Source organism: Sapajus apella, unplaced genomic scaffold (genome assembly GCF_009761245.1).
Source record: "Sapajus apella isolate SASKATOON/1434 unplaced genomic scaffold, GSC_monkey_1.0 scaffold2, whole genome shotgun sequence".
NCBI classification, from domain to species: Eukaryota; Metazoa; Chordata; class Mammalia; order Primates; family Cebidae; genus Sapajus; species Sapajus apella.
This window is the reverse complement of record NW_022436942.1, coordinates 3,630,307-3,653,394: the sequence shown is the minus strand read 5'-3', so window position 1 is coordinate 3,653,394 and position 23,088 is coordinate 3,630,307. Positions and strand designations below refer to the sequence as shown.

General features: G+C 35.8%; 1 protein-coding gene across 1 annotated transcript in view; it reads right to left on the bottom strand.

Moving 5' to 3' along the window:
• The window catches only part of LMNTD1 (lamin tail domain containing 1), a 48,495-nt gene that overhangs the window by 12,301 nt on the left and 13,106 nt on the right, over nucleotides 1-23,088 (bottom strand). Inside the window, exons 4-7 of the mRNA XM_032287097.1 lie at nucleotides 15,475-15,661; nucleotides 14,807-14,926; nucleotides 7,905-8,122; nucleotides 7,161-7,333 (exon numbers count right to left, since the gene is read on the bottom strand). Of these exons, the coding sequence (XP_032142988.1) occupies nucleotides 7,161-7,333; nucleotides 7,905-8,122; nucleotides 14,807-14,926; nucleotides 15,475-15,661 (698 nt within the window). The remainder of the gene's footprint in view (nucleotides 1-7,160; nucleotides 7,334-7,904; nucleotides 8,123-14,806; nucleotides 14,927-15,474; nucleotides 15,662-23,088) is intronic.

Here is a 23,088-nt window from a genome sequence, read left to right as displayed (position 1 = left end):
TACTTGTGCTCAGTCTTTCTCGCTAATCTTTGTTGTTCCTTTCTTTCCTTGTCCTTTGTTTCTTTACTGCTTTTTTTTTTCTAGATTTTGGGATATTTGGATTCCACTTAATTTTTTATATTGTTTCAAAAATTCTCATTAAAATACAAGTCTAACTCCATGAGATGCCATTTAAAAATCGTCAGTGTCTTTTTTTCCGTCTGTCCTTCAATATAGACGTATTAACTCCTATGTGTCATGCATTGAGTTTGGTGCAAGTGACAAAAAGATGACCAGAATAAAAACAATTTAACACTTATCAGAGATAAAGAGAATTTACAATACAGTGCAATAAATGCTTTGTTTGATCAGTATATTAACACATATCAGGAGCAAAAAGTCACTTGGTGGGAACCAGAGATGGGTTCTTTGGAGGTAGTAACATACAGGTAGAAACATTAAGAATGAATAAGCATTATCCATCAGAAGAGGAGGGGTGAGAGAATGTGTGAAGGCCTAGAAGTAGTCAGGGTGTGTTTGAAGAACTGAAAGAACTTCAAAATAGCTAAAGCATAGAATGCAAGAAGGCGAATGTGTGATGAGATAGGCCAGCCCAGGCTCAAAGATACTTAAAAAATTTTATGGGATTGAACTCCACCATGAGGACAATGGGGAGAAAATGAAGATTTTTAAGTAAGATAAGGAATGTTTAGGATACATAAACAAGATTGATTATCTTGGGACGTGAGGAAGGAAAAGGAGTGGAGAAAGACTGTCAGGATACCTGGGGTTTCTGAATGGCACTCACTTATGTAAGGAAAATCAGTGGAATGACACACTTTGAAGGAAAGACAATGATGAATTGTTATGAACATTCTGAGAATGAGATACTTGTAGGGCATCCAACTAGAGATTATAAATAATTAGCCCCATAAATCGGAAGTTCAGAATAAAATGTTGGGCTGGAGACAGAGTTTGGAATCTTTCCTACTCCATTTCATTTTTCACTTTTGCTTTTAAAGTTCTCTTCCAAACACAGATCTAACTATATGAGACACCTGTTTAAAATCCAATTGGTGCCTTGTCAGTATTTTCATAAAACAGTTAAAACACTAACATGGTGGTATACAAACACCTCTAACATCTAGTCCTTACCAAACCTGCTGGACTATTGCCTCAATTTCTGCTTATATTTCAGTTGGATACAATTTCTCACTGTTCACTGAACCTAAAGTTTATTCTTACCTCCTTGTGCTTTTAATATATACTGTTTCTTTTACTCAGAATGCTTTGTCCACCCTCCTTTCAATCTGAGTAACTCCTATTCAACCTTCAATACCTTAGTTCCAATGATGTCTACCCTGAGCCTTTTCTATTGCTATTGTCTTTTTATAAATATTTCTAATGCAACATTTCTTAAACAGCAAATCCTGCCCTCTCTATTGGTTAGGAAATAGATTTAGGAGGTCATGAGAAATATTTTAAAATGAAATAAAAAAGAATAGAGCAGGAAATATCAGAATCCATCATACTTAGAAAAATCAATATTGTCTTTTGTAAAGTTTGCTTTGGTTATGTAGGTTTGGAATATATATTAGCAGTTACAGATGAGTTTTTGAGCTTCAACAGCTGATAGTGGAAAAATTTTTTAATTTGAAGTTAGATTTGAATTAAGCAACAAAAAACAAACAAGACAAAAGCAAAAAGAAAAATATCCCTAGTTCATGGATGTTGCTTCAGGGAGTCAAGGAGGGGAAAAGGACCAGGACTAGGGAGAGAAATCTAGGAGACTTTTGTTTGACATGTAATGCTTATTTTAAAATGCAAATATGACAACATATTAATATTTTTCACTTGGGGAAGTGGGTAGAGGTGTGTCTTTTTTTCTTCTTGTTGTATTTGATAATATTACGAAAAAGTTCAAAGGGGGAATATTTTCTAGCTCCACCACTTACTAAATTCTTATTTGTGAAGTCGAAATAATAGTAGAGTTTATAAGGAACTGAAAAATGTTTTCTCTTGACATCTGCTATCAGATTCCTCTTAGGACAGGGGGAGGATACCTTAACAGGCTTTTGGTAGAAAGTGTGGTAGCTCCTGAAGCTATGGGAGTGAGAGCTCTTTTGAAAGAGACAAAGAGGGCAATTATGGCAAGAGCTTTGGCAGTGCATGGCATTAGGGGCCAAAGGTAACCCCTCTTGGAGCCAGTTGAAAGGACTCTTAAGGAGAACCTACTCACAATTTTTTGGTTTATTTTATGGGGAGGTGGCTTTAATGAAACCTCTTCTCATGACTACTAAATCATCAGAAATATTTACTGCCCACGAATGGTTTCTGGTATTTTAGTTTGTTGTGAACACCAAGGGGCAGGATGAATGTCACATTATATTTAATCCTCTAATGATTCATAGCTACAAAGTTAGCTAGAGGCCCTGTGCATTTGATTTGCATTATATTGAATAAAATTCCTAACTCCATACATTGTAGATTTCAGAACATTCCCCCAAATTTCTGCTAATTCCCATAGAAACAAATTCTTAGCAAAATGAATTCTCAGTGGTGACTTTCAGCAAATCTACTAAATGACATCACTTTAGATACATTCAAATTAAAAATATCAACAAAACAAAGTTGGTCATGCTCATTCGAAATATTTCACATTATTGCCAATGCAATCATATAAGAACTTGATATAAACACATAAGCATTGGAAAGAAAGGATATCATTTGTACACATTTGTACAATACAGAGGAGGAAAAAACAACCCATGAGGCCAGGCATGGTGGCTCACTCCTGTAATCCCAGCACTTTGGAAGGCCAAGAAGGACAGATCACTTGAGGTCAGGAATTTGAGACCAGCTGGCCAACATGACAAAGCCCTGTCTCTACTAGAAATAAAAAAATTAGCTGGAAGTGGTGGCATGCATCTGTAATTTCAGCTACTTGGGAGGCTGAGGCACGACAATTACTCAAACCAGAGAAGTGGAGGTTGCAGTGAGCCAATACTGTGCCACTACAATCCAGCCAGAGTGAGAGAGCGAGACTCTGCCTCAACAACAAACGACAAAAAGTCACCCATGAGACTACAAGTTATTAAAACTAAAAAGTTCAGGAAATTTGTTGAAACAAGAGCAATATATGTAGATAATTTTCCTGTTCTTTAATAAAGTGAAAAAAATGTTATAGAAAGAGATAGCATTTTCAAAAGCAGAAGCAACAATAACAACAAATCAATATACCTGCCTGAGTGAGAAATCTAACAAAAGGTTACAAGAATTTTATGGAAAAAAATGACAAAGTATCAATGAGAGCCATGAAAGAAATCTGAATAAATTGACAATTGATTTCATATACCATGACTCAATATCATAAAGGTATCAACTTTCTCTCAACATGATCTTTAAAATTCTTACCATTTTAATCAAACGACCAACAAGATGGTTTTTTTTTTTTTAATGTGAAACGTGATGAAAATGATTCTTGTAAAGAGGAGTAAAAAGTTTTAGAAAAGCCAAATGACACTGAAAGGGAAGAGCAAGAAGAGAGCAAAAGAATGATTACATACCAATAACAATGGGAAGAGAGTTATTGGCACAGCAATAGATCAATAGAACACTCTGGAGAGCTCAGACCCAGGCCGAAGCATAGGAGGGAGGTGGTACTAGAAATCAGTGGGCACATGATGGATGCACCCTCTGTTTGGTTTTGAGACAAACGATTTACTATATGAAAAAGGTCTGAGGTCACTATTTCATATCCTACATGAAAACAAATTCAAATGTATTAAAGACATATACAAAAAGCAAATTGGAAAAACTATCAGGAATAAATATAAACACACGATGTTCTCACTTATTAGTAGGATTTAAAAATTAAAACAGTTGAACTCATGGACACAGAGAGTAGAAGGATGGTTACCAGAGACTGGGAAGGGTAGTTGGGGCTGAGAAGGAGGGAGGTAAGGATGATTAATGGATGCAAAAAAAAAAAAATGAATGAATAAGACCTACTATTTGATAGTGCAATAGGGTGACTATAGTCAATAATAACTTAATCATACATTTTAAATTAATTGAAGGGTGTAAGTGGATTGTTTGTAACTCAGAGGATAAGTGCTTGAGGGAATGGATACCCTCACAAAATTAATAATTATAAACACATAAATTTATCATGAGATACAGAAATTTTTCCTTATTATTTTTACACGTGAAAAGATGCACAACCCCACTATTAAAGAGGAACTTCGCATTAGGATAATGAATTACTAGTTAATATTCATCAGATTGGCACACAATTTAAGATTCTGGCAATATAAAGTTAGGTGAGAATAAAGGGAATGTGAAATATTTTATTATGTTGGTGGGAGTATAAATTAGTAAAATTCTTCCTAGAGCAATTTAGCAAAATCTAATAAAGTTGAAGATACAGGTACCATACAACTGAACAAATACCTATAGGAATTCTAGAAGATTTTAAAAGTTTAGGTGTGAGCCCCAAAGGAATCTTTGTATGTATGTACAAGTAGACATGCACAAGGATAATCATTGGTATAGATATAACATTTTCTTAGATGCATTCAAAGACTTGGTAAACTTTTCAAAAGCAAAAAATAAAATTAAAAAATTTAAAACAATTTTTTCATCTACAATGTTGAAGAGCAAAACATTAATAGGGGAATAAATAAGATACAGTAAATTTGTATAATGAAATACTGCATGGTAGTTAAAGTGACTGAATTAGATCTCTCTATATTACTGTAGTAAAATCCCCCAAATTATACTAAGTCAAAAAGAGCAGGGACATTTAGCATGATACCATTTATATAACTTAAAAGCACACAAGCTATTTTAAATATATATATATATATATATATATATGGATCCATATGCATGTAAACAAAGTATAAAATGAGATCCAGAATGATTTATTCCAATATCAGATCAGAACTGCAAAGACAATCACAGGGAACTTCAAATTTATGAATTTTTCCTTGTGGTAATATGAAACAATACAACTAATGTTAACATGCATTCATTCTGCATGATTAATACATGGGTGCTTTTTAACATTATGCTTTCTGTATTTTAACATGTTTTTAAAAACAAAATGTGTTTAGCATAAATTGGACATATGATGTGTACATGTTTCTTTAAAATTATCCTATTTGTCAGTCTCTAGGCTCCTCTGTAGCATGTTTGAGAGACACAATTTAAAACAAGGCAACAATTTTCAGGTAGAAGATAGATTTCTTTCTATCGAAGATTCTTCCGTAACTCAGCAAACTAGCCTATTTATTAATGTAGGGTATATGGAGCAGAATTGAACAGCTTCCAAGTATAATTACTTTTTGTTTTGTCTGTTTTTGTTTTCTTTGCCAGCTATTGAGTGTATGCTAATGGTAGCAAATATTCCAGTAGCAGGCAAATTAAAGAGATACTGGGTAATTAATAACCATGTAACCTTCCCTCAAAGAATCATGCTACATATCCTTTCAAGGAGATGAACTGGTAATTCAGAGATCACTTGATTCAATCAATCAGCAACCAATCATTGATAACATCTTTTTCTTTGGGGCCATGTTTTGCTGTAGAAATCAAAGAAAAAATCATACAATTCTGATGTATATCCGTTCATACTGAAAATTTAGTGAATGGAAAATTAAAAAGTTATGTAATGATGTGCAAAGATTGTAGAGGTATCAAAGCAATTATCTTTGAATTACTACTACAAAATATACCCATACAGTGAAGTGTTTTGTGTTGAATAGCAATTGTCACTGAATAATCAAGATGAGTTGCCACCATTATATTATAGAAAAGTGCCTCAAAAAAATTTGAAATCAAATTTCTTTGGAAAATAAGTTGTTCTGAATAAGTAAAACAGTGAAGGTTGTCATTAAAAAACATAATATACTTCTTGAAAGCTTCAAATTTAAGTCATAAAGCACTAAAGATTATAAAGGACAAAATTTGTTACATCTATCTAATGTATCTATATCTAAAGCTCACACACATGCACAGAGTTTATTGCTGAAAGAGGCCTTCAATTTCAGACCCATATTTTTACAGATGAGGAAACTCAGGCACAGAGTTACATAGTATACAATTTTATAAAAAAGAAATATTTTCAGTAGTTTACAAAATTTTCATCATTCCACTTCTAAAAGGTACTGTTTTGGGGGTGCTATTTCCCAATGATGTGCTCACATACTAACACGATGGTTGTCATACTGTTTTACGGAGAAGCTTGTGATTTTGTGGTGTCTTAAAGATCTCAGGCAAAGAGAAAAGGAAGAATACGGGGGTCATGAGCAGTGGAAATTGCTACATCCTCTTCACCTTGGGCGGATCTATTTTTATGCATTTGATATATTGGGATTCTGCTTAAGATTTCACTTTTTTTTTTTTAAATAAGCTCTTCTTTCCTAAATCAAAGTGTGTGAGTCATTACAACTTCACCAGGATATTGCTGGTGTATTAAACAGGCTTTCTCCAACAGTTGAGGGTCTGGTTTCTTCTTGGCTTTATGTTCTTCTATTCTAGTTCTTGTTAAATACTTGTAGACATCTGATGAACTTCGTGGACTTTCTCCCCAGAAAAAATCATACAGACACCACACAATTTTGTGCCAAATGTGCCAAGTACATGGACTTCCTGAAATCCATTCACAGATCCTGTGTTAATCATACTAACTCTAAAAGCTTTATTTAGAGGACTTAAGAAACTTCCAATAGAGAAAGTTTGGAAAAGATGGAATTTTTTCAATACACCATAACTTGTAAGACCAATTTTTGCTGCCTGATGAAGAAACAAAAAGTATTTTTCATGGAACTTCAAGAATCATACATACTCTTGCTGGCCACACTGTTCTTTTGATTCATCGATTCATTCAACAGATATTTATCAAGAATAGGTATTTATCCAGCACAGTGGAAGACACTGTGCTAGGGGAAATGTAAGTGAATGGTTGACAATACTTGCTTTAAGTGCCATCTATTCTTGAGAATATGCATCATCTTTAACACTTAGCAAATTTTAATCACTTAACCCACTAGTTAACACATGTGCATGTGTGTGCACGTGCACACACACATACACACACACACAGACACACACACACACACACACACACACACACACACTCCTTACTCTCCACTGGAACAAGTGCTCTTTTAACTGACCTGGGGCTCGATTAGGTCTGGTTGACCGAGACCTGGGCTGTCTACCCAAGCTGCCTCCAGTGATGCATGTATTGTGTGGTTCAATCAGAGGACAGTATGGATGTGCAGAGACATAGGGATTCTGGCACCAAGGGCTGCGATTGGGGAAAACGGTTGGTGGGATTTCCTTCTCTCTGTAAAAGAAAAAAGCCTAAATGGAACTCAAAAGCCATTTTATGCTGTGGCGTTAGTGTTGAAGGCACAATTAAAGTGAAAGCATATTTCAAGGCCAAGAGAATATGACTTTTTAGACTTTGTGGGAAGGACTTTTATTATTACTTCAGAAGCATTTGCCTACAAATGAATAATATATTCTGCACCTCTGTCCACAGCCAGCTCTTGATCCAAGATAAAATTCCTGGATGTACACCTCTCCCTCCACCTAAGCACTGCTAAAGATTTGAGGATACCTCACCTCTTCACCTCTCTGCAACAACCTTGCTTCTTAATAACAGTGTCTGTGAAAAGTGAAATGGCCAGAGAGGTCTCAGTACTACCCAGTGAAGATCACCAGCCTTCATTGCCCCATGAGAATTTTTCTGCTCATTCTGTTTTTCTGCTTTTCCCGAGTCCTATTCAAAATAGTCGTTTCCAAAAATCACTATTAATTTATATATCACACATCCATTTGTCATCTAGTCATTCCCACATGCTCAGTTACCAATTGTGGGAAGGACTCATTCAAACAAACCAAACAACATTTACCTCTTAAGAAAAACTTCAGCTTGTTCCACCTGATAATTTGAAATGTCGTTCTTAGGTTGATCTTCTTTTTCTTTAGTTATTGTAGTTGTAGATGCTGTCCACTGAAACTTGTGCCTTTGGAATGTTGAAGATACTACTGAACATCTGTTATATTCAGTGTCAGTCTCTAATTTCTCCCATGCTTGCTTCCAGTGGATAGGAGTGTACCAGGCAACAGCCTAATGAAAATGATTTATTAATGTCGACTGTGTGCATTTGAGGTTTACAACATGCTGTTATGAGATACATATAGATAGTAAAATGGTTATTGTGGTGGAACAAATTAAGATATTTACCATCTTACCTAGTTACTCTTTTATGACAAGAGCTACTTAACAAAATCTACTTAACAAAAATCCCCAATATGATAAAATTTCATTAACTATGGTCCTCATGTTGTAGACTGGATCCCTAGACTTCCTCATCCTACGAATCTCTGCTACTTTGTATCCTTTGACCTACATCTCTCCGTTTTCTCCCCGGCTCCCATCCTGTGAACCAGTTTTATTCATTTTCTCCCCTGCTCCCATCCTGTGAACCACAGTTTCATTCTCTTTCTCTGAATATTTGACCTTTTAAAAATTCCCCATATAAGTGAGATCATGCAACACTTTTCTTTTTGTGTCTGACTTATTTTACTCAGTATAATGTCCTCCAGGTCCCTCCATGTTCTTTTTTAAGGCTGAATAATATTCCATCGTGTATATCTACATTTTCTTTATCCATTTTTCTGTTGGCAGACACTTAGGTTGTTTCCATGTCTTGGCTATTATGAATAATGCTGCAATGAAGATGGGTGTGCAGATACCTTTCCAAGGTGGTGATTTCATCTTTTTTGGGTATGTACCCAGAAGAGGGATTACTGGGTTGTATGGCAGCTCTACTTTTACTTTTCAAAGGGATTTCCATATTGTTTTCCATAAAAGCTTCACCAATCTACATTCCTGCCAACCATGTACCGGGGTTCTCTTTTCTCCATACATTTGTTACTGTATCTCTGTCTTTTTGGAATGCCATCCTTATGAAGTGTGAAGTGATAGCTCACAGTGATTTTAATTTGCATCTATCTGATGCTTAGTGAAGTTGAGCACCTTTTAATATATCTGTTGGCTCTTTTTTTAATGTCTTTGGAGAAATGTCTGTTCAGGTCTTTTGCTTGTTTTCTAAATCAGGTTGTTTTTCTGCCATTGAGTTGTAGAAGTTCCTTATACATTTTGAACACTAGCTTCTTCTCAGATATGTGGTTTGCAAACATGTTTTTCCTAGTTGGCAGGTTGATGTTTTATTTTGTTGATTGTTTCCTTTGCTGTGTAGAAACCTTTTAGTTTGACATACTCCATACCCCCTTTTATTTATTTTTGTTTTTGTGGCCTGAGCTTTGGTGTGAGACCAAGAAATCACTGCAATGGACTACGTCAAGGAGTTCTTCCCTAATGTTCTTTCCTAGCAGGATTATGGTTTCAGGTATTACATTTAGGTCTCTTATCCATTTTGAGTTGTTTTTTGTTTACAGTGTAAGATACGGTTCAACAGAATTTTAAAAATGGGCTGGGCTCAGTGGTTCACACCTGTAATCCCAACACTTTGGGAGGCCAAGTTGGGTGGATTATAAGGCCAAGAGATTGAGACTTTCCTGGCCAACATAGTGAAATCCCATCTCTACTAAAAATTCAAAAATCAGCTGGGCATGGCAGCACATGTCTGTAGTCCCAGCTACTTGGGAGGCCGAGGCAGGAAAATCACTTGAACACAAGAGATGGGGGTTGCAGTGAGCCAAGATCACGCCACTGCACTCCAGCCTGGTGACAGAGCAAGACTCCATCTCAAAAAAAAAAAAAAAAAAGAACTATATTGTGCGATTTACCTATGTGTGTGGCTTAGTGAACTACATGATGAAGATATTGTAAGACATCTTGGCCTTAATTTCCTGTTCTGAAAATTACAAGCAGTATAGCCTCAGATAGGTAAGTTACTTTCTAACATATGTAAAACTGAGAGGGCGGTAGTGGGAACTCCTTTACTAAAGTATTGTAAAATTCATCCAGCTACTGAATTTCATAACTGTAAAGAACTGTGCAAAAAGGAATGGTAATATTAATGTTAAGATTTTAAACATTTAAGACACTGTGTGTGTGTGTGTGTGTCTTATTTGAGATGGGAAAATGGGCAGTAGAACTAGAGACATGAACAAGAAAACACCTTCTCCAGGCTAGAATCCTAGGTGGGAGTATTAAGGAGACCCATGAGCACTAAAGCTGGAGTTTGCTTGGATTTCCTGAATATGTGACATGTGCACAACATACATGTGCCGAAATTATTCAGGAAAATCCTGTATAGAGACTAACAGTTATATTTCTATTCAACATGGAAAAAGTGATCTAACATTCTCCTTGTTCTCGTGATCTGTTTTTAGTTTACCAAAGTAGAGGTTTGGACTTTACGCTGTAACCACTGAACACTCCTCTGCTTGGCTTGACAAATAACATAAAGGCAACACAAGGCAAGCTCAGCTAGGCTATGCTTCCAGCAGAGAAAGATGAATTCTTTTTTAAAAAGTTTATTTTCATAGATTACAGCAAAAAAATGGACTTTTGTTACAGATTATTAGTTAGGAATCCTCCCTTTTAGTAGCTCAAACATATCATATTTTGAAAATATGTTCATGATCTTTTTAGTGTGACCTCCCTTAATGAGATGTGTGCCTTTCCTAGACAAGGCAGTATTTTATTTTTCCCTGTATTGTAGGAGCTTAAAAATATTCACTAATGATGATGATGTGATAAAGTTTAGCCTCAGCTCTAGAATGTTGGCCACATGAAAGCTGCAAACTATTTTTCATACAACAGAAAAGTTATTGGGAGCTAGAAGATATGGTTTTATTTTAGTTCGATCATGTTACTTGTCATGTGACCTTGAACAAGCCATTTAACTTTCCAAGCCCCATTTTTTTTTCCTTTGTAAAATCCTGAAACATTACTGAGAATCAAATGAAATAAGGCATATATAAACAGCCCTTCAGTGAGTTCCTACTGTATAGGACTGGTCTGTTCCACATCTGGATCTCTAATGCAAAACAATACATTGGGAAAGTACCAGGCATTGATAAACATAAGACATTTGTTAATTATTTCACATGTAATTTAGAGGCTCCAAATCCCAATGGGACAACAATGTGACTGGTAAAAAAAAATCTATCCCTGCTTTAAAGGTCCATAGACTCATGGGATCTTAGTGATTATATTATACAATCTCTTACTTTACAGATGAGAAAGTAGAATAACTATATAGTTAACACATGGAAAAGCAAAACTAAAAGCCACCTTTATATTAAGCCATAAGATTTGTAGCTGTACTGAATATTAACCATTGCCATGTTAGTGACAAGATGGCTCAAAAAGTAGTGTAAGATATACTTTATCTTAGGCTTCTTTTAAAAAATGACCCAGGCCGGCTGCAGTGGCTCATGCCTGTAATCTCAGCACTTTGGGAGGCCGAGGCAGGTGGATCACGAGGTCCGGAGATTGAGACCATCCTGGCCAACGTGGTGAGACCACATCTCTACTTAAAGTACAAAAATTAGCTTGGCATGGTGATATGTTCCTGTAATCCCAGCTACTCGGGAGGCTGAGGCAGGAGAATCGCTTGAACCAGGGAGTCAGAGGTTGCAGTGAGCTGAGATCGCGCCATTGCACTCCAGCCTGGCAACAGAGTGAGACTCTGTCTCAAGCAAAAAAAAAAGACCCATAATATAACTTCTCTTTGCCCCATCTTACAATATTATTCAAGTCCAGAAACAGAGTCTATTCTGATCTGTATAGCTGTCTATTACTTTAGACAGTGGATTACAGGCTCTGTGACTTTTTCCACAAGATACGGATTATTTTCTACATACAAATGATATAAATAGAAAGCAATTCCATGGTCATGATGATACTTTGGGTCTGTGTTTCAGCATGTCTATGGAAAGGCAGTAACCTATCTTTTTGAGGAAAATTTACCTGGGGGTTGCAGATAGTAATATCCAGTGCTATCAAAGTAAGAATGAAAATGAATTTATTAGAAAAAGAACTCTATACTTACATTAGGATTTCAAACTGACTTAAAGACACATTTGCGTCTATTTAAGGAAAATATTTTCTAGTTGATTAAATAATGCATATGGCTTTACCATGGGGTAGAATTTCCAATGGGATGTGACTCAGGAAAAAAAAAGGCTTAAAGTGAGTTCTGAAGGGCAGGTAGGATTTAACAGGTAAAAATGGAGGGAAGAGAGTCTATGGAGGCAGGAGCATGCACAAAGACTCTGTGGCGTGAAGGAGCAGTCAAGCACTGGAAAGTAAAAGTAGTATGAGGAGGCCAGTGTGGCTAGAGCAGAGTGCTTGGAGCAGCATGGAAAGAGGAGAGTCCAAGAGGTGAAAAGCAGTAAGATCACTGTGGTTCAGGTGAGGTGGGCTAACTCCTCCCCTCTATAGACTCCCAACACATGGCTCTTCCTCTCAATGCTTTTTCTAATACTCTCCTTTACAGAGTTGATATTTCTGACCTGGGCTGCATGTACTTTATTAAAGCATTGTTTCACTGTATTACAATTATTTATTATCACATAACAGTTTCTACTAGTAGACTCTGAGTTTCTTGAGGACAAGAAGTGTGAAATACTTATGTTCTTTTTTCTAGTACCATGTCTGACAGATACAAAATATATTTAAATATTTTCCATATGGCTCAATCAATCAGGTTCAGTCTTTCATAAGCAGGCGCAGTTATCTGTGCTTACGTCACCCCACAGAAATGGTCTGATCCTGTATGTGCAAAGTTATTCAAATCACTGGGTAAAGGAATAGTCTAAGTATAAAGCCTAATTCAGTTGCAAGGAATGAAAATTTATTAAAATCTGCATTCCAGGAGCTCAGGGGTCTGGTCTGTCTGGTTTGACATTCAGTGCCTGGAGCAACACACATACAAAGTAGAAACCACAAACCAGTTTGCACAGTGGATAACTAGGAAAAAAGTTCAGAGACAAGACTGCCTTAATTCTGAACTGGGTTTTGCTAATGATCTCTTATGAGGCTGAGTAAATAACTCAGATTGTATATCCTTATTTTCCACCATCAGTGAAAATTAATCTAAGTAAATAACTTAGGTAGTGTAGTCATACTGTCCCCATCAGTTAAAATTAATCTAAGTAAATAACTTAGATTGTGTAGCCTTATTTTCCCCATCAGAGAAGTATTAGAGAATTCAGTTCAAGCCCACAAGGAGATCTAAAGCTGAGTGGGTGAAGCCTGCTAAGTTACATCTAATGGGTGCTCTTTCCATCTAACAACTGGTCCCACAAAAAGACTCTTAAGAAATTAGCCCTGGCTGGGAGCGGTAGCTCATGCCTGTAATTCCAGCACTTTGGGTGGCCGAAGTGGGAGGATCATGAATGAGGTCAGGAGTTCGAGATCAATCTGGCTAACAGGGTGAAATCCCGTCTCTACTAAAAATACAAAAAAATTAGCCAGATATGGTGGTGTGCACCCATAATCCCAGCTAGTCAGAGGCTGAGGCAGGAGAAGCATGTGAAACCAGGAGGCACAGGTTGCAGTGAGCCAAGATCGCGAATTGCACTCCAGTCTGGGAGACAGCGTGAGGCTCTGCCTCAAAAATAAATAAATAAATAAATAAATAAATAAAAAGAAAAGAAAAAAAGAAAAAGAAATTAGCCAAGTCTATTTTAAAGGGAAAGTCCATCTCATCATAGATTAAAATGCAGCAAAAAAGAAACTCAGAGATAGATTATGCTTAACATATTTTGTGGGTTAGTAGTTATATGGCATAGTAAGTTGGACTGGGGATAAGAAAAAGATAAGTATGTAAAAATGATCTAAATAATATTTTGAAAAACGATTAACTTTTTTGTTGTTGTAAAAAAATACCTTTGAATCTTAATGGTGCAACCATGGGTATATATTTATGCTAATATTATACCAAAAGAAAGCCTGAGTGAAAATATAAAGTTGTCAAGTACTGGGAAAAAATTACACAAAGCTATTGCTAAAACCCTAAATTTTATAGGGAGTATAGTCATTTCAAATTAATACTATAAGCTCTTTCATTAGAATATTAGTTTTTTGAGTGCAGATACTATATCTTAATCTGTTATATTCCCAGTACTTAGCATAGCTCTAAAATAGAGAAGAATCTCAGTAAATATTTGAGAAATGAAAAAATAAATAGAAAAGACCCATATGGAGTACCTTCCTTCTCCCACTCTTCAGGCTAAATATCACAAATAAAATCCTCCCTTGACTTTGAAACTTGAAGATCCTTCCTAGAAATATGAGATATCAGAATTACTTTTGCCAAATTGTAAGTAGCTCTTGGGCCCTTTGACATTGGGAAGAGAATGCTGTTGACTTGACTAATGTGTTGTGGCATTTAGTGATGGTTCTATTCAAGCTTTTAAGGATGAAAAAGTAATTGAGTGAGCTAAGAGAATGGGGAACATAAGGAGAACTATCCATTCATTCATTCAGTGAAAAACCAGCCTAAATGCTCATCAAGCAACAAGTGGATAAAGAAAATGTGGTATACACATAATATGGAATACCACCACTTAAGAACTAATGAGCGCTCTCCCACCTGACAACATGGTTATCCATGTAACCAAACACCACATGTTCCCCCAAAACTATTGAAATAAAAAAATAAGTAAATTTGTAAGAAATTGACAAGAAAATAATCTTTTAGGCATAAAGTCAATTTACTGACATTTATGCACTTAGACACACTGTACAAAATAAAGATAAAAAATACAGATATGCTTAATAAACATAATATTTAAAAAATAAAAAGACTGTTAACAACCAGAAACTAACCTGGCCATTCGGTTCACACAGGATTGTTATACAATCAGGACTTGCTCTAAACTTGTCTTGTTCTTTCCAAAGAAAATCTGATGGAGGTTGATGCTTTGCTTCAGATGCTGCTGCCCATACCTGTAAGAAAATTGTTAATGACAAATACCACTGGAGTCGAATACAATTTTGTAAATGTCATAGGGTTACTCTGACATAATCTTTCTGAACAGATGAGGTTTTAAAATATAATGACTTTAGCATATACAATGTTAAGCTATGTAACACCAAACAGCTACTCTACAGGGCTTAAAGGAAAAAACGAGAAAGAGAGGAACCCTCCTGCATCAGCTAATTATCTGTTCTCTAAACAAATAATCTCTTTGCTTGTCTTTTCAAGTCTATATTTACTTGGTTTCAGGAAATAAGGAATTTCATTTTAATAGTTAAATTATAAAAACAAAATATTGTACACAAAATTGAAGACAGCTGTGGAAATTTTACTATGGGTATTAATTTACATCCAGAAGATGGACAGTGTGGTGTAATTAATCAACAACAACAAATTCACATCTTATGTTCAGATCCAGATCAAGTGATAATGAGACAGTGCTGAGCCACAGGCAGACAGTGTCAATAAGCTTGTTGTGTACAATTCTAATGTACAGTATTTATAGTCTTATACTCACGGTTACTGTGGAATTGGCCTGCATTATGATATTTGGAAGGAATTGGTACAAAGAAATTGTTTGTCCATTCACATTTTGCCGGAGAATATGATCTCCAATTGCCATTTCTTTGTCAAGGGAAGAGTTAACGAGCTTTATGAACAAACCCTTGACATTCACTTCAGCTATTTTAACATCTCCAAGAGAACTACAAAATAAAACACAAAGATTATAAGGGGCATTCAGATAGGAGTGTCTTTGACTCACTTTAAGAAGTGAATAACAAAGTGCTTGAAAGTCTTCGTATATACTGTTGGGCAAGTTCTACATAGAAATAGTACATTTTGTAACCTCAGACAAATGGCTTGAGCTTTTAGTTCTATTTCTTTATCTGCGCAATAAAATAATCTATTTCATATAAAATAAAGAAAACCTAAAAAGTACTTTAGGTGTCAAGATATAAAAGCCACAGGAAGGTGTGAATTAAAATAATTTAAATTTCCTACTGTTCAAGATAAAATCATTGAAACATGAAACTCTCAAAAGTAGATCAAGAGACAAATGATTTAATTCATTTCTGATAAAGTGACTGAAGATAAATAGAAACTATGTAATTAAAAGATTTTTGAAAGGTAAAAATGTTATAGAAACATAAAATGGCATTTTTCACCTTTTAACTTGTGTTGAGAGCTTATGTATGATCCAGGGATCAAGCTAATCATTTATATATCATTATATATCAGCATTTTTCAGATTGTGAGTCACAACTTATTAGTAGGTCAAAAATTACTTTGGTAGGTGAGGACCCTCAACTTAAAAATAAAATATATCTGTACTAATAATAACAATACTATTTATATGCCAGGCACTGAAAAACATTATATATCTAATATCTCTATATGTATATCTATGTCTATGTTTATATTATTTATCTACTTATCTCTCTACATGATTCTCCACAATTTATTTTCTGCAGTACCAAAGTCCAAAAAGCTCCAAAAAAACTCCCAAAAGTCTGGTCCAAAACTGAGGTGAAGCTATTTATTGTCTTTGTTCATAGTTTATGTGAATATTTATATGTTTTTCTGTGAAAAGTTTGATGTTTCATTTTTGATACTTCTGTAATCCCTGACAGAGTGTTATATAATATGTGTTCTAAAATTTCCTTTCCTAAAATTCTGAATTTGGAAATACAAAAGTTCCCATGTATTTTGGTGAAGGCATTGTAGACTCACAGTAACTCTTATAATTCTTACAATAACATACATATTTCTTATTGAGGATCACATTGAAAAATGTACGGAATGCTGTATTATCTCCTTTAATTCTTAAAACAATTCAGTTAGGTAGTATTTTTAGTCCCATTTTATAGAGAAACTGAGGTTTAGAGAGATTAATTCCCATGTCCAAGGTCACTCCATAAATATTAATCCTTGTCCTTCTGCCTCACTCAACTAGTAAAATCTCAAATAGATTTGACCTAAATATTCAGAGTGTTTAAATTCTGTATACACCATGGAGGTTGAGTGCTGCTAGCAAATGCGTGCGCGTGCACACACACCACACACACACACACACACACACACACACACACACACACAGATTGCTGCTACCAAAAATCTAGTGGTCTCCAACTACACCTGTGCCTTTGCTGATTGACAGCAAGTTGTCATCTTCATAAGCCAAGTCAGCAACTTCTGCCATCCTTCAACAATGTTCAAATCCCTGTCCCATACCTCTATTCTCTTACTTGGAAAATTATCTCACTAAGAAAACATGACCAACAGAGAGAAGTACATGTCCCCACTTGCCACTTAGAAACAGGCTCACCTATAGCTGAGCCCACCTTTTCTCTGTAGCCCACCCCGTTTCTATGGAAGAGGCCCCTTCTCCCATCTGCAGTGAAGCCCTCTGGTCACCACCTCCTCCTGATGCTTCAGCAACTCAGTCCCCTCATTGTCCTTCCTTTCTCCTTTAACACCAGCTTCTCCCTCTGGACTACCTATTTCCCCCAAATGGGTACACATCTTTGAGGGGCTATCACCTTAAAAAAAGAAAAAAGAAAACAGTCCTTCAACTTACAATTCCTACTGCCATCACAGCCTAGCTTTTGGAGAAGGCTATGTCACTTATTAAAATCACCTCTTATTTACTTCTCAATCCACAACCACCTACCTCTACTAGAGACCCACATGACCAGTGCCCTTTACAATCGAGAAACTGAGTGGCAACCGTTAGTCTACATCTTCATGTCTCCTCAGTATTGGCCTCTGCCAGATGTGTCCTCTTTTTGGAAACCCTTCCCTTTGTTTCTTGAAAGTCCACTGTTTTGCCTCTATCAGTCTTATTCTTTTTCAGTTCCTTTTTCAGATTTTACCCAGCACCTTCACCCATCTCCCAGATGTTGATCCCTGGGATTCTGTTCTTAGCTCTCTTTTATTTCCCCCATTTATCCTTATAGGTGATGTTATCCATGGACAGTGTTTACTAGCCATTAATACACCAATGACTGCTAAAACTTAATCTCCTGCCTAGACCTTCCTACTGAGCTCCAGACCCACAGAAACAACTGACTATAAGATCCCAAAACGTACCTCTGAATTCATCACTTTGGTCTGTTGCAAATTTACTCTCCCAAGCAGGAAACTTTTCCAGTGAACTGTATCATTTACCCTGTTGGCTAATCCTGAAACTTCCATTACTGTCCCAGTTTCTTACCCTTCATTCCTTAACCCTGATCAAGTTTTGCTGATTCTTCCTGTTTAGTGGCATCTATTTACATCTTCTCTCCATCCCTATGGCTACTGCCTTTATCACGCTCTCATAGTCTCTGTGAGACACTGATTCGGCATCCTAACTATTGTCTTCAGCTACCCGCTTCTGAACATTTCCACTTTGCTTCCAGAACAATCTTTGTACAATCCAAACCTGACATTTCCGCTTCCCTCCTGGAAATCCTTCAATATCTTACCATTTCCTTCTATAGAAAACACAAACATTACAGCATTCAAACAAAGCCCTACATAATGTCAGCTTCTTTAACCCCTTTTTCCTTACTTCCTACGTTATGCTTAAACTGCTATCATAAAGAATTCCTTGCAAAAGTATAATTCATGCTGCTGCAGGCTTCACTCACCACGTGCACACATACTATTTCCTCTTCTTGGTCCCCATATCCTTATAAACACTTCAAATTTTCAGCCTTCTTATTTTTTTTTTTTCTATCACAGGTACATAATGGAATCTCATTGTATTTTATTTTTTTCCTGATTATGTTGGGGGAAGCAGCAAAGGAGAAAGAACTTACAGAGTGTCTACATAAATTGGTTATTAGTAACACATAAACTGGGAACAACAAACTACAGCAAACTAAGGGAGGCCACTAGGTAGGCAAACTTCCTGCCTCATGTTCCAGTGCAGGGTGACCTAGGCTCTGTTACCATAAACATTGTGCTCCAGAACGTAAAACCCCTTCATTGAACTAAGATGTAACCAGATTTGTAGGCTCCCTGTAAGGTCCCCGTTCCACCAGCTGCACATAGATAATAGGCTAAAGATAACCACAGGTTCTTGTTTTGTGAAACTCCCGAACTGCCTCTGTAAGCAATCTTTAGAATGACACATCAGTTCTGGCTCACTGATTCACTCCACCATCACATCACCCTCTCCCTACCATCACTCCACCACCTGCCCTATAGATCAAAGTGATTGTAACCAATAAATACTGTGGAAGATCAGAGCTCGGGGCCTTTGCACTCTCGTTTATGCACTGGCTCCCTGGTCCCACTACATGTATTCTTAATCTGTCTTTTTCTCATTTCTTTTGTCACCACTGAACTCAGGGTACCCATGGGTGAGATGTGGGGCTGGTTGCCTACATTCTGGCACCTAACATGTGGGGCTCCCTACAGATTATAGGGCAGTTACACAAGCTGCTTATTGGCTACTCAGTTTTCCTCTTTGATAAATTGCCCGTTCATGTCATTTTTCCTCACTTTTCTGAATTTACATTTTTATAATTGATTTGTGGTATTCATAGCACAGCATTTAATTATATGCACATATTTCCTGCAAGAAGAGACTTCTAAAAAACTTCATCTATAATGTTTCTTATGGTACAGTTGATACTTCTAAAATTTTTACTATGATAAAATTTATCATTTTTTTCTTTATAGTTTCTGCTTTTAGTTCCTAGATATGAAAACTTTCCCTGCGCTAACGTCATATTTTCTTTTAAATATTTCAAGAATTTGCTTTGAACAGCTTTATTTGTATGTATATATGTGTGTATGTGACAGTATATTTCATATAAGGAACTAATTTTCCTACTTATATTTATTAGATTGTCTATCATCTCCCTGCTGATTGGTAACGTCACCTTTGTCCAATAGCAAGTTTCTGAATATTGTAAGGCTTTCTAAGCTGTTCTGTTGATCTAGCTGTTCCTCCTATGTCTATGCCAAATGGTTTTAATTTATATTGTTTTAGATGAAGTCTTGATTTTGGTTGGACAAATCCCATCTCATTTTCTTTTCCAATATTGTGTTAACCGTTCTAAACTTTAACCCTTTGTGGTAAGCAAAATAGCTTGATCAAAGATGTCCATTTCTAATCTCTGGATCCAGTGAAAGTATTGTCTTAGATGGCAACAAGGACTTTGCAGATATAACTAAAATTATGGATCTTAAGATAGGGAGGTTATCTTAGGTTATTTCAGGTGGAATAAATGTAATAAAATGAACCCTTAAAATTAGAATTTACTCCAGCTGGAGGCAGAAGAGAGCTGCAGCGGAAGGGAAGTTAGAGAGAATCCAAGCACAAGGATTTGATGCACTGTTGCTGGCTCTGAGATGTAGCAGCCTTTGTGCAGGGACTCGGGAGAGGCCTTTTGAAGCTAAGGGTGACTGCGCTGACAGTAAGGAAGTACTATCACCACAAGAAACTGAATTTGGCCAACAACCTCGAAGAGCTTAGAAGCAGATTTATTTCAGTGTTCAGGTAAAAGCCTGTTTGACACCTTAATTTTGACCTTGTAAAAGTCTAAGAAATCAACTGAGACAACCCAGACTTATGACCTAGGGAACTGGGTTACAAGTTAATAAGTGGGTGCTATTCATGTTATTTTTAATTTACAAAGTTGGTGGTAATTTGTTATGGCAGTAATAGAAAACTAATATATATTTCTTGTGATTTTAGAGTTAGTTAGTCACAAATTTTGCCCAGTTGGCCTATAATTTCAGTCCCAGTGTCCTCAATGGATAGTTAGTTAGTGTGTCTTTATTTTTCTGTTGATAAACCAACTACCAGCCAATATTTTTGTTGTTTCTTTGAAGGTAAATATCCTTTTTCTCTGGTTGACTTAAAGACTTTTTTATGTTTTCTGTTTTAAATTTTTTTTCTTTTTTTCTTTAACAATGTATCTAGGTTTGTCCACTGGTTTGTTTTCTGTCTTTTATCCTACTGAGAATTGGTAGTGCTTCTTGAATATTTGGCTTGATGTCTTTCATTAGTCTTGGAAAATTCTCTTCTGAATTTCCATCAATACTATTCTACCTCAATCTTTCTTTTCCTTCAGTGACTTCAATTAGAAGTAGGTTAAAAAAAATCTTGCCTTATTTGTCTCATACTTATTTATAAAATTCTTGCTATCTGTGATTCAGTCTGGATATTTACTTCTGAAAATATTCTAGTTAAGTAATTCTCTCTTCTGCTGTATCAAATGTACTGTTAAACCCATATACTGAAATAATAATTATCGTCATTGGATTTTTTTTACTTTTAGAACTTGTTTTTGTTTCTTTTAGTTCCTAGGTTTATGTTAAAATTTTTATCTTGTCATTTAATTACTTGAATATTTCAGTCATTGTTAGTTTGAAATACTGGTCAGATAACCACAATGTCTGGACCTTCTAGGCCTGTTTCTGGTGTCCACTTTTAATCTTGGTGTTTGGCCAACTCTTATCTTTCGTATACCTTGTTTTTTCTTGTTTAGTGCCTAGTATTACAGATAAAAAATTGCAGAGATAATTTAAGTTTCTGTACAATATTTTTTCACTTGAGATTTACTTTTGCCTGTGGTAGGCATCTAAGTTAAGAACAAATCACTTTAAATTAAATCAGAATGTAAAATAATTTGACACTGGACTGGTGTCTTTGGCATATAGCCTTACTCTTCTGTGTAGTTCTAACTGAAAGCCTTGAGTATTTATCAGTGACCCTCCATTTTTTTATAGGCCCTAAAATGCCAACTTTTATTCACCCAGTCCTATGAATCTTGAGAAAAACCTTTAACTTCTCGGCCTCTTAGCTGCTGCTTTCAAAAATTGGCAGCTGTCTTGAGGAGAAAAGTGGCTCTAAATGTCAGGCTATCACTCTGGATTTTGTCTCTCAGAAGAGGAATTATGAAAATAAAGGGTGTAAACTTCTATGAAATCTCTTGATATACACTGTCAAATTTTCTTCAAAATAATGGTCTCACATGCATTTTATATAGAATGCTTTTTATATAGAGGCTCACTTTTGAACCATTTATGTAACAATTTCTTTTATTCTTCTTTTTCTTTTGCATTATCATTATAGTTCTTACTAAACTGTGGATGTAACATTTTACTCTTTGACATCCCTGGAATTCCTTTATGTTATTCTCATCTTACTAAATTCTCTGTAGGATGCTTTTATTTTTTGACAGAACATCCTATTGTTTTTCAGACTTGCTTTTTCTGCCTGGGGATATGAACACTAATTTGACTGTTGTTTTTAAACAGTAAGACCCTGGAATGGCTCAGCTATTTTTTTTTGTTTTCTATATAACTGAATATTTAGAGTTGCTTTTCAAAAATCTTTCATTATACAAGCAAAGTGCTTAGTCATTAATCTTCAAGTTTTATTTTATGCATATAGATACAATAAATGTTCTTGTCTGAAAGAAAAAACGACATTGTTCATATCAGAGTACTTTGTCTTCTTTTTGACATAAGACCAATGCATGGAAATTCACAGAGGCAGGCTGTTAATCTGTTATCAGACAGCCTTTGGTAGTTATCTTTTTCTCTTCCCTGCCAGCCTTTCCATTTATCTCTAACAGGAAAGTGACTTGAGACTTCTACTTATAATTTGTGATTGGCTGAGAGTGGAGAGTGGTGGACAATCACTGTCAGTAGCCTTTGCACAGTCTTTATTTGTAAAGAGATTGAGGAGACACATGGCTATGTCGCTTTTTAAACAAAATTGCTTTCCATTATTGAAGCACTGATTTATCTATTTGTTGGACTCTCTTTGATAGCTCCATGCTATTTGTCTGCTTTTAGGTTTCTGTTATTCTTCAGTTTGCTAAAATCATCTTTGAAGTTTCATTTCTTCCAACCTGTACCTACCTAACACTTCCTATAGGTGTTTGTAGTTGGGGGCATGTGGACTTATGAGGGGGTACAGCATTTAAGAGTCCTTAAGTTTTTAAAGGACAAACTTACAAAGACTTAGGGAACTTAATTCAGTTCATTGCTACTATAAGAGCCCTCACACATAAAAGTTTTGATGGTAGATCCTTAATGTAATGGGGATGTAAATTTGTATATCACTACTACAAGGTTCTAAATCATCCAAGGGAAGAATAAACGGGGTTTAGTCTGAGTAAGA